The 19,000-nt window shown below is 38.6% G+C and overlaps 1 protein-coding gene across 1 annotated transcript in view; it reads right to left on the bottom strand.

Moving 5' to 3' along the window:
• The window catches only part of GYS2 (glycogen synthase 2), a 59,840-nt gene continuing 40,840 nt past the window's right edge, over nt 1–19,000 (bottom strand). Inside the window, exons 10-16 of the mRNA XM_065886535.1 lie at nt 18,607–18,685; nt 17,720–17,833; nt 8,235–8,361; nt 4,811–4,906; nt 3,749–3,912; nt 2,594–2,674; nt 1–291 (exon numbers count right to left, since the gene is read on the bottom strand). Of these exons, the coding sequence (XP_065742607.1) occupies nt 70–291; nt 2,594–2,674; nt 3,749–3,912; nt 4,811–4,906; nt 8,235–8,361; nt 17,720–17,833; nt 18,607–18,685 (883 nt within the window). The 3' untranslated portion in view covers nt 1–69. The remainder of the gene's footprint in view (nt 292–2,593; nt 2,675–3,748; nt 3,913–4,810; nt 4,907–8,234; nt 8,362–17,719; nt 17,834–18,606; nt 18,686–19,000) is intronic.

The following is a 19,000-nucleotide window of genomic DNA, read 5'->3' as shown; positions in this document are numbered from 1 at the left end:
TTTTCATTTCTTTCAGTAATCATTCTTACTATGTTCTCGCTGAATTAGCCTGTTCGACCAGGGTGGAATTCAATTCTTGTATTCGCCGTGCAGCTTCTTCTTCACACGAGGAACGTGATTCAGAGACAATGGCGACTTGATATTTAACCGATCCCTTTCAGCCTCCTCTTCCTCATCGTATCTTTCATCCTCATTCTCATCCTCCACATCGCTGCTCTGAGGACTAGAGACCTGAGATCCTGAAGGAGAAGGTGGTACTGAGGAAGGCCTGGGATATTTAAACCCTTCTGTCTGCCAAAGACAAAAATAAGACACAAAACATTAGAATGGCTTTTTGATTTTTCAATGATGTACACACTTGGCATGTGCATTTAATAAAAAACACAGTTGGATTTTTTGGTCTGTTCAGGGGCTATTAACTTTGATTTATCTTGATTCTGGTCCAACCACGCTCAAGAGAGACTCCTTAAATAAATAACTTTCTTTTATCAAGCACTGAAATGTGCCAGGGGCTATATACATATTACCATTTTTTTTTTTTTTTGCGGTACACGGGCCTCTCACTGTTGTGGCCTCTCCTGTTGTGGAGCACAGGCTCCGGACGCGCAGGCTCAGCGGCCATGGCTCACGGGACTAGCCGCTCCGTGGCATGTGGGATCTTCCCAGACCCGGGCACGAACCCGTGTTCCCTGCATCGGCAGGCGGGCTCTCAACCACTGCGCCACCAGGGAAGCCCCATGTGATCTTATTTAATCTCTGACCAATTTGTTCTTTCCGCTGACAGAAGAAAATTGAGGGTCCAAGAGGCCAATGATTTGCCCAAGATCAAACGGCATGTAAGTGGTAGAGCAAAGAGTGGTTCCAGGGCTGTTATCGTCCCAGAGCCTTTAATATCAACTGCCATGATACACTGTTGAGATTATCAGTGTCTATGTCATCCTTCAGATTTGCTCAATCCAATTCCAGAACATGAGCAGCCTGGATATTCCATGGACAACACCCACTAGAAAGGTTCCTGGAAGTCAGGCCACTTCACTGACCACCCGTTCCTTCTATTTCAGTTAATGAGCAAACATCACTAGGTTTTAATCAATTGCCCTTCTTCCTAAGATGCTCTGAGATAACTCATTTGATAAACACATACTAAGCACCACCTATGGGGCAGGAGGAAACAAAGATGAAAAATAAGATCCCTGCTCTCTAGGAGTGCAGACGCTTCATCAATCAGGAAGACAAATGTGTAAAATTGTTACAGCACATATCACTCTGGATTTCAACTATTTTTAGACATTATTATGTCATACATGTAGGCTCATTTCAAGGCTCAGATACTTTACCTGAAAGCAATACCAAAAAAAAAAAAAAAAAAGAGCTGAGTCCTACACTTAGGGAGCATAGGAGCTCAATACTTATTATATACTTATTTGCATTAGTTGAATAAATGAATGAATATAGCTGAATTATCATCAAGAGCAGTGACCACCTCTGAATAAGCTAAGCAAGTCACTCTGTTCGAATCATGGACATGGGAAGTGGAATTTGTATACTGAGGGATTTACAAAACTCTTTCATTTTCTCTATGAGCAAATTTTCCCTTGGGTTAACGTTCTAGATCTGGTCCCCAGACACCAAATAGAGGTGGAATATAAGGTATTAGGCAAAACTGTTTATAGTGAAAGTGGCTCCTGATTGAAAAATTACACCTGCTTTTGGAGGATCTATAAATACTTGATGAAGGTCTCTAGTATTTGGAAATCCTTGAATTTGATGACTCTTGTAATTGCTCACATTCCTTGTGGAGACCATAGAAGCTTATCTGTGAGGATTTACATGAGATGTTGGGTCCTGTGGGGTGTGGAACTGCTAAGCTAAAATGGATCTCATAGTCAATGATATGCGTTTCATCTTTTACACCTAAGTTTTCACCTGGTGGGTAGGGAACAGAGAAGTTTAGCTCTTGGACCTCTGTGTAGACTCCTGTAAGGACTAATTCCACTGAAGAGAAATGCCTGATACTGCCCTACTTCAAGCTGTGTTTCCTTCTCAGTGAATGTGATGACAAGTAATCTGCTCTAGCCTTAAGAGTATAAATATCTAAGGGAAAATTAGAGGAAGACTCCCTGGTAGGCACTGTTGAATCTCCATGCATAAATGTTCATCTAGTCCAATTTCTCCCGTGGTGTTCGAATTCACTATTACTCTTGCCAAGTCGTCGCCCTACATTTCAACATCTCCTTGGATAGCAAATTCACTTCCAATGAGAGCAGGCCAGTTTATTTTTTGACAACCCTCAAAAGAATGGATGTCTAACAGAGGTTTCAGGCACTCAGGCAAGGAGAGTTTTCATATGAAAGTGCTTCTCCAGTGGCATGAATTAGCTGACTTCTCAGCCTGTGTATATAAGCTAACTCGGAACTGAGGGCTTAGGCTTGGTCTGATTTGTCAGTTTCTCTGTCTGCTTTGTAGCAACACTATGAAAGAGTACAATCGTTTGTGAATTTAGCTACTTCCAAATAAAAGGTATTGTTCGGACTTTTACCATATGTAAGACATTTAGCTTTCAAAACAAATAAACAATACATAAAACATTTACCATTGGTGGCGATGTGGTTTCCGTGTGGAATTTATCTGGAAAAGCTCTGTTTAATGTCAGGTGTCTGGCATGCTGGTAATACTATGATAGAAAACCAACCCATGGGTTAAAAAAGATGTATATTTATATCTCAATAACCAAGTTGTTATATAAAATCTTTTTCTCCTACTTATAAATATATCTTTTTTAAAGTGGCAGATTTTATTCATCCTAAATTTAAGAATCAGAAAAAAATATGACAGTTTATAGCTTTATCATTTTTCAGGGAATAAGTAAAGAAATACTATCAAAAATTGGAGGGGAAGGACATACTGGCTTTATTGAACTCTGAATTGAGCACTAAGGAGACTGAAAACATTGGTTTTACTCTATAGAGAAGCAGTGTGGCACGGAGAAAAAGACGGGGCCTGAATAATCAGACACACTGGCTTTAAATCCTGCTTCCGACCTTACGTAAGAAACATAGCTTCTAAGGGGCTTATCATCCTGCTTTCATTATAAAATGAAGACAGCAAAATTAATCTTCCTGGGTGGAAATGAGCGTGACTACTGGCATTAGTGTGTGTAGATACTCAGCTGATGGCCGTATCTGTCATTTGTCAGCCAGAGTTGAGCAGTATCTAAGCAGATACATTATGTGAAGGCAAAGTCAATTTAGTTTTTATTAAATCATCCACTGCTAAGATATATGAACGTCTGAGTATTTATAAGCTAATGGCAGGATTGAAAGGAGGTATTTCCTGTACCTGTCATTTTGAGAAACAAGATTATTTCCACTCCCCACTGTAGTTGAGGAATGTGATCATATTATCTCTTAGAGTGAAACAAACTAGGGACTTTTCCCTTGATTTCCTCATCTTCATGAAACCCTGTAAAGCATCAAGTTAAGCCCAGGTGATAGAATAATTAGTAAGATCATGGCTAGATGCTGCTAGACTGGCTGTTCTGGTCTCAAACTAAATATGAAAAATTGGGGTTGGGACTTTGCGAATTCACATGAAGTTCAAAGGTATTCATATTAAGTACGTGAAAACATCACTGAGATCTTAACGATGATACAGACTTGACCTTGCAGATTACACCTCGAATCAATTCTTTTATTGTCCAGTGGGATTTTTAAAGGGGTCCTCTGTGTGTTATCATAAACTTGCTTACTCTGCCTAAGTATCTCCAATCCAGAAGGTCTGAAAGCCTCTCGGTCCGGTTCCTCTGAATGATCCTCTGGCGGCGTGACTGTTTGCAAAATCCATAGAGAAACCGAGTCAGCTGATTGCAAGAATCATCCAGTGAGCGGAATCGCCTGTCAACGATGTAAATACCTGAGGCACACAAAAGCCAGAGCGCAAGTCAAGATAAGGCTAACCTGAAAGCACTTCTACTGTTCCTTAGGGTCTATCGCGAACTGCGTGATTATCCACTCCCTGACTCCCCTACTGCCTCTGCTTTACCTTTTCCCTTCTGAGACTGTATTTCTCCTGTGATTTCCTTCCAATGGCTCAAAATTGTCACCAACACACAGCCAACAAAACAGATCTTGCTAAAGAAAATCTGGCAGTACAGGGATACCTCGGATCAGTGATCATCCTTGGGGCTGCTCACTGACCAGAATCCCCGGCGTGGGACCTGGGTCTCAGTGCTTTTTAGGTTCCCCAGTGTCCCCACCGTGCAGCCACGGGTGAGGACCAGAGCTGTCAGCCAAGGAAAGACAACAGTGATAATGCAATTCTAAAAGACCAGAGAATCGGCAATGCCCAGGCAGAGCATCCAGCCCATTCTAACTTTTCTTGCTGCTAGGCTGCATGGACATATAGATGGTGATACCATCTGCCATCTTATATGTGAATTTTGATAACTTGGCATGGAACTTATAAAAGAATTATGCTGATCGATACATGTACTCTAAAGCCATGGTTATTGTGCTTGTCACTTCTAGGTAATAGAGGGCCAAATCAGTTCAGAAAAATAAAAAGGTGAAAGGCAATGTTTGTCCAAGTTTAGCACTCCTTTTGTAGTTTGTCATTTGAGTAATATGTTCAATATTAATATCATTCGAATCTTTTCTATGGACCATATAATGAAATCTACTTTTAATTAAACAAGAAGTATAAAAAGTTTAATCCTCAAGATAGCGTTAGAGTTGGGCTCTGTAAAGACCCCGTGCTTTGTTTGGTTAGAGGTCCCTTCTCCCCCAGTTGGGTTCATGATGAAAATCCTCACCATATGCAGTGGGATCAGTCACGTGCTCCTCCATGAAACAGCCAAAGCCAGAGAGGTTGGTGGTCACACTGGGGATACCCATCACAGTGCATTCGGCTGCCAGGGGAAATAGACAAAGGCTTGGCTTCAAACCAGCAACAACATCCTCTTACACACACAGAGAAGGAAAAGCCCCAGTCCACCCAGTAATAGCAACATTTATTTTATGCCAGGCACGGTACTAAGCTCCTTACATACATGAACTAATTTAATCTTCTCAACCACCCTAGGAAGTTAGGCTACCATTATCCCCATCTTACACACGAAGACATTGAGGCACAGAGAGATTAAATAGCTTCCTCAACTTCACCAAGCCAGGCAACGTGGTAGAGCTGGGATTTGAAGAGCCCTTGCTCAGAACTGCTACCCTACACTGCCTCCCTCATTCCAGCTGGCTTTGTTTTTTGCTCTGTTCTAAGCTTGTGTCACTAAGTATTTGGCAAGTTTACGGGGTATGTAAATATGTTTTGGAAAGAACCAGCTCCTCCAACATTTTCACCTCTCTTGCCACCAACCCCTTCCACTTTCTCGGTGCTCCACTTTCGCATGGTGCCAACCCATGGTTTCTTTCAATCTTCTACCACCTTTTAGTCAAAACCCTTTTTTTAGACAATATCAGATGTGTCTTAAGACATGTTAACACACTGAAGGATCTTTGAATTGTTAACACGAAATTTATATTTTATTATGGAATTTCTCTTGGTTGGCTAGTGGGGATGAGTGGATAAAAAGAGATTTCCTCATGACCCATGTACTCCTGTTCTGCAAGTATTTCCTCTTGGTTTAGGTCTAGAGAACAGTGGTTTCCGAATTTGGGGGAAGACGGTAGAGGAGAGGAAGGTGGGACAGGGATTATTGACCCATTTGAGAATCAGATGAAAACTCTGGAACTCCTCCCCAGAAAAATTTTGCCTACAATTCTATGGAAATACACAGATCCTTATTTCTATTAAATACTCATTGACACCCATATAATAAAATGCCAGGGACCCATGTAAGCTCAGTATATGTTCACTGAGTGAATTTAATGAAGTCAGCGTTTATCTTCACTGGGTTTTCTCAAAACACGAAACACAGATTTTAACACTTTCTGGAGTGAGAGTTAGTACAGCATAAAACAATTATGTAAAAAAAGTTAGAGACGTATCTAATATGCTAATGCCAAATGTATACCACCAGAGGTTTTGTTGTTTCTATAAATAAGGAGGGACCAGCTTCTTTTGGTTAATTTATTATTTATTTATTTATTTTGGCCACTCCATGAGGCTTGTGGGATTTTAGTTCCCCAACCAGGGATCAAACCCGGGTCCTCGGCAGTGAGAGCATGGAGCCCTAACCACTGGACAACCAGGGAATTCCCCTTTGGTTAATTTAAAACAGAGAATGACTCATTCACTATAGGGTACACATTTCTCACATCCTTTTTTCCATCTACTTATTTTTCACAACACATTTGCTGGCCTTTATCTTAACACACTAAATATATTTCCTCTGTCATTTCATGTTAAGTTAACTTTGTCCTATAAAATGATATTCTGGCAGAAAGGCTGCTGTAAGTTAGATACATTCTCTTTTAATATAAATGACTTCCCACATTCCCTTGGTCACTCATGCTTTGGTTTTGTACTTCTTTGCTCTCAATATTTCCAATCGTAACTTATGTTACTTCCTAGAAATAATAGGAATAAGAGCCTATAACAAAGTTTTAAGTTCATCAAGTGAATTGTTTTCGTGTATCTCAAAAGATACTCTATTATAAGCAATTTAAGACAACTATGCGGGCATTTCATAGGTAAGAAGACACTGCCTTGAGGGAGACGCAAGAGGGAAGAGATATGGGAACATATGTATATGTATAACTGATTCACTTTGTTATAAAGCAGAAACTAACACACCATTGTAAAGCAATTATACCCCAATAAAGATGTTAAAAATATATATATATATTGATATATACATCTATATATATATATGCACACTTTCACACTAAGTGAAACATTTCATTAGAAAAATAAAAACAATTATAAAATAATAAAAATTTTAAAAAAAGAAGACACTGCCTTCACAAAAGTGGAATTTGTGCGGAGAACAATTTTTAGAACTAGAAGAGAGGTAGCTGGAGGAGTTAGATCAATAACTTTTCTCTGTCATGCTTCAAGAATGGATAATTCTTTTTCAAACTTCCCCCAAAAGTTCTAATGGTTTTACAGCTGCTGGCAAATCATTCTTGGTGGAGCCTAGAACAATAGAATAGGACCTATGTCAAAAGATGAAGAGCCTTCATGTCACTCCTATTGTAAAGATTATAGTATCCTACTTATACAGAATTTTAAATTCCACACTAAAATTCTGGGATCAACATGTAAAGATTAGAAAAAAATCTTCTTCATAATTCAGTCTATGACCTCTCTAACCCTGACTGCTGCTGCCCTTTACTTGGCCTATAATGACATTGAGATGAAGAAGGCAAAATGTATTCATTATAAATAAATATGTTTTCTGAGCCTTTTCTTTTACAATTATAAATGGAATTATATCTATACTGGGAGGAAAATCGCTGTTTACCAAGAAGATAGAAAAGCCATCATTGTCTTCTTTGCATTGGCATATATTTAAAGTACTTGTTTCTTTTCTAATTAGGCATTTCAGTACAAATACAAATTGATGGCTCTTGATGCTAATGGCAACCATGCTAGTAGGGACCAGAAAAGAAAAATAGATAGTGGATCTGAGAATCCACCATCCGAACAGAAAGGGGGCAGGTGGAGGGTCTGAACTGAACTATGTCATTGGGCATAATACCTACCACTGAACTGGCATTCTATGTTAAAAGTACCTCATTTTTGAAAGACAAGGGTGTGAAGATGACTTCCCACTGTTCATCTCTTTATACTATTTGTGTCTAAAACCATATGAATGTGTTATCTAATTAAAAGATACATATATCCTTTCATTAAAAAAAAGAATTCTGAAATAAATTTTAGAACAATTTTAGAAACAAAAATTGTTTCTCATATTAACCTCCTTGCAGTTAATTTCGCCTTCATATTAATGGGTAGGACTAGTGAAGATATAATCTTTATAAAACATTCTTTTTCTTTGGAATGCAATGAGGCAACAATTCAGATACTACCTAAAATATGCCCAACCACAATCTCCTATACTTACATAAAAGATTATGTATTATGTCCTTACTCTTAGGTCAGGAGCTACAAAACTTAAAATGGACCCCTGGGATAGATCCAACCATTTCTACTAAGGTTTTGGTTTTGTAGTTTTAAATGACATATCATTTAGAAATGACATATCAAATATTACATATATGTGCATAAAATAATATACTAATAAAATCTAAAACACTTCACAATCTATACATGTCACATACCTGGAGTATAACCCCAGGGTTCATAGTATGATGGAAATACTCCAAGATGACAACCTCGGACAAACTCTTCATAATCCATGGGTAACAAGGGGCTGGTGGAGGATAGGAACTCTGGGTGCAAAATCACCTGAAAAAGAAAAATTCTAATGAGAAAACAGAGAAAAGAAAGAAGAAATTAAAGCAAAAAATCTGCTACAGTTTTGTTATTTCAATATTTCAATACTATAGAATCCTTGCGTTCTAGATTCTGGGGAAAGAAAGAGAGAGATAAGAAAAAAGAAAAAGGAAAATGTCCGGGTGTTTTTTTCTCCTCTCTCCATTCTCTGTAAGTATCTATTCTGAGTACTAACTTTCCCTCAGGTTCCCAGGCCTAGATTAGAGGATAGGGAGTTATTGTATCCATTTTTGTTCTCATGCTAAACTCCTCCAACCCAGACTTTACTGACAACAAAGATTTTACTTGGTTCTCTGACTGCTGGCCCTTGTCTTGTTTCTCAATTTATTCCCACCTTGAGCAGGAAAAAGGGGAGCTACCCTTATATGCCCCAGGCATAAGTTAGCCAAGTGAAATGGAACTAAGGGCTAACTGCAAGCTACCAATGTGATGTCACTGAACTGGAGATGGGAAGGGCAGCAGTACCTCCTTATAGAATATTTCCACCATGTGAGTACAATAGTCATAAATAACCTCATGAGCATAGGTAATAGGAAAATGCAGTAAACAACTAGGATGCAATGAGTTTTGAGCATTACCTTTCTTTTTAGCATAATTGATTTTTTTAAGTTTATGTAATTTAATTTTACACAATGGTTGTGTTTAAAACTGGCCTACAGCATTTCTGAAAATGCAGCAATTGGCTCTCGTGCACTGGTATGAGTCCTTTCTTGGAATGCACAGCCTGTAATTTTCTGCAAAGGTGGAGCCCAGATACAGCCAGCTATACTTGGAAAGTTGTGAATAGAATAGCTACTTAACTGGTCACCTAGATGAATGAGTTCTATATCTCCTATTTATTAAAATGATGAATTATAAATTATAATATAATTATAATGTATAAATTATATTATTATCCCAGTACTTTAAAATCTGACTTTAAAAATTTATTAGAAATTATTTTTAATAACTTACTTAGCTATGGGGGGAGGCTGACAGATAACAGAAAACTGGTTTGGTGAGAACTTTCATAAAATGGGGAAATAGGAGAATTATATATATGTTTATGTATAAATTATATATTTTAAAAATTCTATTAAAATTTAATTTTATATGAATTATATATATAACTATATATAAATACATGTATATATATATATATAATTTGAAAAAATCCCAAATTTACAGAAAAGTTGCAAGTACAATGTGAAGAGAATTAATATTTTTTCAAGAACCATTTGTGTATAAGTTGCTGACTGGATGCCCATCATCCACAAATACTTAACATGTATTTTCTACAAACAAGAACATTCTCCCTTAAAAAACTAAAAACAGAGTTACTATATGATCATGCAATTCCCCTGGGCATACATCTGCAGAAAACTCTAATTTGAAAAGATAATTTGAAAAGCACCCCAATGTTCATAGCAGCACTATTTACAATAGACAAGACATGGAAGCAACCTAAATGTCCATCAACAGGTGAATGGATAAAGAAGATATATATATATACATACCATATATATATTAATATATAGGTACATACACACTCACATATAATGGAATATTACTCAACCATAAAAAAGAATGAAATAATGCCATTTGCAGCAACATGAATGGAACTAGAGATTATCATATTAAGTGAAGTAAGTCAGATAAAGACAAACTTGATATCACTTATGTGTGGAATCTAAAAACATGATACAAATGACCTTATTCACAAAATAGAAATAGACTCATAGACATAGAAAGCAAATTTATGGTTACCAAAGGAGATAGTGGTGGGGGGAAGAAAGATAAATTAGGAGTTTTGGATTAATATATACACACTACTATATAGAAAATAGATAAACAACAAGGATAGATAGATAAATAGATAAAATACAAGTTCCCTGTATAGCACAGGGAACTAGACTCAATATCTTGTAATAACCTATAATAGAAAAGAATCCAAAAAGAATATATACATATATATATATATATATATATAGAACTGAATCCCTTTGCTATACAGATGAAACTAACACAACATTGTAAATTAACTATACTTCAATTTAAAAAAGAGCATTCTCTTACATAACCACACTATAAGCATCAAAATCAGAAATTTAACATTGATACATCACTACCATCTAATCCTTAAATCCCATTCAACTTTCTCCAGTGGTTCAAATACTGTCCCTTTAAACCAAACAACCCAGTTCACAGTCACATGTCACATTTAGTTGTCACTTCTCTCTAGTCTCCTTTAGTTTGGAAGAGTTTGAGGACTTTCTTGGGCTTTCATGATCTTAACACTTTTGAAGACTACAGTCTAGTTATTTTGAAACTTGATCTTCAGTTTGGGCTTGTCCTTTGCTTCCTCATGGTTAGAGTAAGTTATGCATCTTTGGTAGATATAGCACAGAGGTGTTACTCTGTTCTTCTCACTGCATTGCATCAGATGGCAAGGGATTTACACTTTATTCATTACTTCTGATGTTTACTTTGATCTCTTGATTAAAGTCATGTCTTTTTGGCTTCTCCACTGTAAAATCTTCTGTTTCTCATTTGTTAATAGTAAGTATTTGAGGGGGAGTTATTTTGAAACTATATAAATATCCCATTCTTCAATAAACTTGTATTGGATTCATGGTTCCTTGTGTTATTCAATGCATTCTAATTCATTGCTATCTTTATTTATTTTGATACTTAAATTGTGCCTAATTTGGCCAGTGGGAGCCCCTTCAAACTGGTTTCTGTAAACTTTTGACAGATCTCCATCATTCTTTGAGCATTTCTTTGATTTTTTGACACAAGAAGAAGTTCTAGACTCATCTTTTACTTTTCCTGCCACAGCCCTAGAAGTAACAATTTCTTCAGTGAGTCCTGGTTCCTTTTAGTGTAGAATGATATAAAGACCTGGGTGTTAGATGTGCTCATTGTTATTGGGCTGTTACAGGTCCTCTCAGCAGTCAGAGAGACACAATATACAACACACACACACACACACACACACACACACACACACACACATCTATACTTAGTTTCATTATCTTTAATACTTATTGGGTCAATCCGTGATATGATCTGAATGTTGTGTTCCCTCCAAAGTTCATATACTGAAATCATAAACCCCCAAAGACGGATGGTATTTGGAGGTGGGGCCTTCAAGAGGTACTTAGGTCATGAGGATGGAGCCCTCATGAATGGGATTAGTGCTCTTATGAAAGAGGCTCCAGGAAATTCTCTGGCCCCTTCAACCATGTGAGGGCATAGTGAGAAGCTGCCATCTATGAACCAGGAAGAGGGCCCTCACCAGAGCATGACCAGGCTGGCCACTTGATCTTGGACTTCCCAGCCCCTAGAACTGTGAGAAATAAATGTCTGTTGTTTAGAAGACAACCAGTCTGTGGTATTTTGCTACAGCAGCTGGAACAGACTCAGACAATACCCCTCCACTTAACTAATCTCTCCACAGTCTCTCTCTCACTCCACTCTGGCTCTGACACCTGCTGTGAGTGTCTCTCCCCAGTGCATGGACCTTCCCCACCTTGCCTGGGCTCTGACTCCTTTCTATGGACTACCCCAGCATGCCCCCACTTCCAGTGTAGACACCTACCTTGTGCTGACCCACCTAATGGCTTTAGAACTGAACTGTTTGGGAAGGAGAAAGAGAAACAGGGAGAGGAAAAGGAAGAGGAAAAAGAAACTTTTTTTTAACAACAACAACAAAAGTATTAGACAGCAACAGTTGTCTAATACTTTATATAAGTCACTTTCATGCATATTACCTGATTTAATCTTAGCAACATTGTGTGATGGGGACTGTATACATTCTCATTGTCCTAATTTTAGAAATAAGGAAGCTAAGACTTTAGAAGCATTGGTTATATCTCAGCAGATCCATAAATAGCAAACATGTTAAACTCAAGAAGGAATAAAATGGTAAAAATGTCCAAAACCAGTACCTACAAATGATGGTTTATTCAATCACAAGAATCACAAATTGGTAAAGCAAAAATGGATAAAATATTTTCCTCCACAAAACATAATTTTAATTCCTATTACATATAAAATATTGCACTAGGAAAAGAGACCAAAGACATAGACAGTTGACGGAGTCTGGGCAACCATCAAGTCAGAAGCCCATTGTACTCTGTTGGTAAATATATCAGCAAAGGGGGATTTAAAAGGCATTTCCAAACTTAGGAAAATTTGTACTCTCCAAAGCCCATTTTGGAACATGAAAACATCATGGCTCATTCGTTTTGTTCCCAGCCAAAGAGAATGACAGCACGACTAAAATAAGAAAACAGCTGCCCTGGGTCCTAGAACAGCCAATGGCAGAAGCTCAGGGCAGAGGAAAGGATGCCAGAGGTCAGCCCAAGGTTACAGGGAGGATTAAATGAGATCCTGTATGCAAAGCCCCCCAGCAGAGCACCTGGTTCACAGCAGTACCTGGATCAGTGGGGATAAAACAAATAAACAAAAACTTGTCAGACTGTATTTATCCTGGGAGGGAAGTAAGGTCCCAGGAAGTTAGTTTACTTTCACAGCATGGCTGCACAGTGTCCAGACCCGAAATCTGCCGTCTAGACTTTTCTCACTATACCTTGCAACTGAGGCAGGATGGATGATAAGTTCAAGTTTAAACCTGAATCAAATGGTCACATTCATATAAAACACTTGTCAATCCAGTCGGAGAGTTAAGAACCACTCTATAGCCATCTATAAATACGCAGATGATCAAATAGGTACTTATATTAACACAGGCCCTGAATTACTGTCAAGCTTTTAAAGGATGCTATTAATAAAATGAAATACCTAATTCTGAATCGACCAAAGTCTATCTCAGTGCTTTTGAGTGTATATTGTTAGAAAGGAGCTATTCTTTTATTTCTTTTGTGTGTGTTTGCTTTATGATATTAATCAGTGAATATCTGAAAGTGCTCGTGAGTTTAACTGCATAAACACAATTTGTATGAGACCAACTTTTTTCTCCATTCACTCTACATAAGTCATGGACTTTTTTATATTTCTGTGCCTTTTCATCTGCTTCTTTGGCCTGGTGAGCCCACCCCTCTGTTTGCTGATGAACTTGTGCTCATCTATCAAGATGTAGCTGACATATCATCTCTTTTATAAAACATTTTATCAAACCCTTCAGGTAAAAATCAATCCTCTGTCTTCTACTCTAATCAAACTCCGTTCACACTCCTAAAAATAAATGGTGTATGATGTGCCAGGGACTGGACTAGTACTAATAAAAACTAACATTTATTATGCATTTACTCTGTGCCAAGGACTGTGTTAAACATGGTACCTATGGCTTTTTTAATCCTCCCAACAATTCTATGAGTGGGGCTATATGATCACCACTTTACAGAGAAGGCTGCGGTACAGGTAGATTAAGTAAACTTACACATTGAATAAGTGGCAGAGACTTAAAACCAGGCAGTGTGAGTACAGTCGTAAAGGACTTCACACACCTTTATAGATGTGTATGGCAGCCCTGAACTTGCCACTCGGATTTCCTTCAAGAGATCCTGGCCTGGGGATCTTGACTGACGGCCCTAAGTGCCTCACCTGTGCATCCATCACAGCGGCTGCTTCTAGCCTGTAAGACCAGCAGGGATGGGTACTAGCACCAACCCATTTCTGCCCACTGGGTGATTCCCTTAATGGTCAACTTTTACTTGGGGAATCCCTATCCCTATTAATGGAAATCCCTATTCAAACCGTTGCATTGAACTGTTCACAGAGTAAGGCACGCATCTGCCTGCAACCTGAAACTTCTGGTAGGTGGAAAGGACACATGAAGATGAAGCACAAAGAAAAGGTTGTTCAATAAAGGAAAATGTATGTAAGAACACTAAGATACTTAAAATAAGTCAACAGTAAACCAAAACACGCACACACCCAAATAAGAATCTTTAGTATTAAGAAAGGAAGCACTGTAGGGACTTCCCTGGCGGTCCAGTGGTTAAGACTTCGCTTTCCAATGCAGGCGGTGCGGGTTCAATCCCTGGTTGGGGAGCTACGATCCCGCATGCCTCACGGCCAAAAAACCAAAGCATAAAAAGCAGAAGCAATACTGTAATAAATTCAATAAAGACTCTAATAATGACCCACAGCAAAAAAAAAATCTTAAGAAAAAAGAAAGGAAGCACTGTGTAATAATTCTGAAATTGTGTTAGCTGTAGTTTGAGTGAACTACAAAGTAGTTTGTTGAAAACTGTCTTTGTACTGTTGAAAACTGCACATGTGGGGTGTGTGTGTGTGTGTGTGTGTGTGTGTGTGTTTCCTTCCATTAACTGACAAGCCATATTAGGTGGTTTTGGACCATTGCTTTTCCCCTTTATGAGTCACTATATATAGTGTGGTTATGTGCGTACATTTTTTGTGTAGTTGCTAATTATTATGAATTCTAGTGTTTTGTTAATTACAGTTGACTTTTCTTTCTGCCAAAAAAAAAAAAAGATAATAAGGCTGAGACTTTTTAAAAACTGGGCTGCAATCTTAGGCTCTTCCTATCTCATCCTTCCTTTTTGCTCTCTCTTCCTTGTGTCTGCCTGCACCTCCCTCCCTGTTCTTGCTTTCAACCTCTTTACCCTTCACAAGCGTTTCTGCCAATAAGTGTTTTCATATCCACTCCTGTCTGCGTGTCTGCTTCCCAGAGGAAAAAATCTTAGAAAATAGGTGAGACATGATCACTGCATCGAAGAACCCACAGTCTCTGGCGAAAGGGACACATAAATTAAAATATATAGAATTCAATGTGGTAATTCCTAAAATTGCAGAAGATAGAAAGTGTCTTGAGAATACAGGTAAGGCAACAATTGTTCTGTCTGGAGTAGACAAATGTATATTGAGGAAAAGTGTAAGGAAGAGAAGACTTTTAGGTTGGATCCCAAAAGAATTGTTAAAATAACAGAGATAAGGTTATTTCAGAAGGAGAAAGTAATATCAGCAAGTACACAGAGGTATGAAAGTGTTTAATATGTTTAGGAAATAAGTTACTCGTCCATTCCTAGGAAATTGCCTCACTGTTATCACACTTTTATAAACATCAATCTGTATTTATTTCCCTTTCTTTTCCTGAACTTTCATTTTTTAATCCCCTCTTAACTCTTTTTTCTTTAATTTTATTTATTTTTGGCTGTGTTTGGGTCTTCGTTGCTGCACGCGGACTTTCTCTAGTTGCAGCGAGCAGGGGCTACTCTTCGTTGTGGTGCCTGGGCTTCTCATGGCAGTGGCTTCTCTTGTTGCGGAGCACGGGCCCTAGGCGTAAGGGCTTCAGTAGTTGTGGCTCGCGGGCTCAGTAGTTGTGGCTCGCAGGCTCTAGAGAGCAGGCTCAGTGGTTGTGGCACATGGGCTTAGTTGCCCCGCAGCACGTGGGATCGAACTCGTGTCCCCTGCATTGGCAGGCGGATTCTTAACCACTGCGCTACCAGGGAAGTCCCCCTCTTAACTCTTGAGGTTTCCTTGGGTCAACACTTTTCTTCATTCATTCCACCTGGTCTTCTAGCATGGCAGGGTCATCATTCCTTGGTCTCCACTACTGCCCACATGCCAATAGCTCCCCTCACAACTGTCCTTATAAACCCCAGACCTATGATTTCTAAGTACGTATTAAGCATCTCAACTTGAATATCTCACACGTAACTCAATCTATCAAAAACTGAACTCCATTCGCGACATGACCCTCAAACCAAATTCTTTTGAAGCCTTTCCTTTGTTTTTAGAAAGTATGGGTTACATACTGAAGCCTTGCCTTCTCCCTCTTTCTCATTCTCAGTGTCCACTGGTCACTGAAGTATGGTCTGTTCTGCAGGCAACCATTTCTCCCATCATTCCATTCTCTCCAGCATTTCTGATAAGGTCTTTGGAAGAGGCCCTCAGCATCCCTCACCTGTACTGTTGCAGTAGGTTCTTAATTTGTCTCCATTATATCCACTCATACCTACATTAACGAGTGAGTGCAGGATGAGAAATACATTTAAGAATAGACTATATTTTCCCAAGAAACTTTGCAGAGAAGAGTAGAAAAACATTTAGAAACATCAAGAGGAGACAGGGTTAAGGCAAAGTTTGTTTTTTCATGTGGAAAAATTTAAGAAATATTTGTAGACAGCAAGGGAAGGAGCTAGTAAGCCTACAGTATGAAGAAGGGTAAACAGGGCACATTTCCTCAGAATGTGGGAGGAAATAAGGTCCCAGAAAAACCCTTAGAATCTGAAGGAAAAGAAGTAAGAATGGGTCAAAATCTATACTCGAGGCCAGTATGAAGGGACTCATACGATCTGCTAAAGGAGAAAGAAAGAAGGGACAGTGAGACCTTTCCCTTTGAAAAGATTGGTAAAAGCTTGTGACAACTTGATCTTGAATGCTGGTGAATGGAAGTGAGTAAGGATAAGCAATTGTCTATTGCCACGTTCACCCATGTCTCCCATGCCTAGCACCATGCCTAGAACATGACACGCCCTCAGTAAACATCACAGAGATTAAGCTCCACGGTGGCAGAAACCAAGTCTTATTCATGTACCTAACCCTGTCCCTCGTCATCATAGAAACCCAAGAGTCAAAAGAATGAATCGGTCAGTAGAAAATTACATAAAACCATCATTAGCTACATTCTCTGAAACTGGAAGCTCCTCATAACTCTGCTTTTAAGTTGAACTTTATCAAGAAGAAACAAAGACAGTTCATGTTAATCTCAGAGATTCATTAATTAAAGCAATTCTTAGACTATATGTGTTTCATTAAAAATGAGGCCTTTTCCTGATGCTTACTGACAGTATTGTACAATGAAAGTGAAAGCTAAATTACCACTCAAAGCCATAAATAGTCTTCATTTTTTAAGAATGATACCGGGCTTCCCTGGTGGCGCAGTGGTTGAGAATCTGCCTGCCAATGCAGGGGACATGGGTTCGAGCCCTGGTCTGGGAAGATCCCACATGCCGCGGAGCAGCTGGCCCCATGAGCCACAATTACTGAGCCTGCGTGTCTGGAGCCTGTGCTCCGCAACAAGAGAAGACGCGATAGTGAGAGGCCCACGCACCGCGATGAGGAGTGGCCCCCACTTGCCGCAACTAGAGAAAGCCCTCGCACAGAAACGAAGACCCAACACAGTCAAATATAAAAAATAAATAAATAAATAAAATTTAAAAAAAAAAAAAAAAAAGAATGATACCAAAATAGTCATTCTTTAATTGCTCAAGACAGGAAACAAAATAATATTTACAATATTTCTGATAGACATTACAACCAAAAAGGGATGCTTCTAATAAATTCTCAAAAATCTATTCTGTATGATTTTGAAGTGCCCCACATAAACAATTAGTTGTACCTTGACTCTGTCTGTACGGCTGTTGAAAAGCCCGATCCTTCTAATGGTGCTGAGGATGGGATCGGTGGAGTCATCAATCATGTTGTGAGTCGTCACCGGGGGCAAAGATTGCCGCTGAAGGAACAGAGAGAAGAAAATGCCAGTTTGTTGAAAAGAATTAACAAGTGTGACTAATTTCAACAATAAGTCATGGGTGACATGATATCCAGCCTTTATGCCTTCTGGCCTGAGATGCCACTAAAGTCTTTCATGCCACTAAGAGGAGGATAACAGGGTAAAGAACTTCCTTCCCATACTGTGAACACACGGTACTTGTGTTTTCCACCTGCAGCCACTCTATGAAAAGCCTAGACTTCTTGAGCGTTCCTGGGACTTATTTGGAGTAAGTGTCCTGGAAGCTTGACTCCAGACGAGCTACTCTGCTGGTTCCCACTAGGGGGCTGTACTCTGATGCCTCGCTGTTATCGACAAGATTCCCGTACAAGCCTAACACATTTATCTTTCCTTTTTAATAATAATTCCACTCGACTGAGAAACATTCACCTTTTCTCTATAGTGACTCCAAATTCTATGCTTTTTGAAAACTTTAGGAGATATTTTTGGTGTCATTGCAATATACATCGTTTTTCAATTGGACATATTGGTTCCAAATGAATTTTTTAAATAGATACAAAGACAAGTTCCATGAGATTTTTTTGAAGGAGCACTGAAAATACACTGAAGAAAGAGAACTTACAAAGGTGTCATTTAGGTAAATACCTAAGAATGACTTTTCTAGCTCTCAGGTTTAAAAATTTCCCAAATCAGCCCAGTCCAATGCATTAAGATATTGATCTAAATGGACTTTAACAACTATGGGAAGTGATGGGCACTTTTTCCTTTATTACCTGAGTTGAAAAGATGGCTCTTTTCATAATTGTCAGATCGTCTCGATCCAAAATATTGTTCATGTCAGGAATTTCTCCTCTGTGGGGAAAACAGTTTTAATAATAAAAATGAAAACAGCTGGCACTAATTGAGTGCTTCCTATGTGTTAGACACCGTTTCAAGCAATTTAAAAAGAAATGTTAAGTAAACAAATGTTCCTGATGAAGCTCACAAATTCCTAAAGTTTGAGGAAGTTTGATAAAAGAACACCTTTGCTAGCATAAAAGAAAATTGAAATTAATTTTTAAAGCATTCATGTTGATGATTAATTTTTAAAGCATTCATGTTGATGATCAGGAGGACATTCTCATTGTATTTTGCCCACCCCTAAGTACTGTGTTCTACAGTGGCCAT

Source organism: Phocoena phocoena, chromosome 11 (genome assembly GCF_963924675.1).
Source record: "Phocoena phocoena chromosome 11, mPhoPho1.1, whole genome shotgun sequence".
In the NCBI taxonomy this organism is placed as follows: Eukaryota; Metazoa; Chordata; class Mammalia; order Artiodactyla; family Phocoenidae; genus Phocoena; species Phocoena phocoena.
This window is presented reverse-complemented; position numbering and strand designations above follow the sequence as displayed.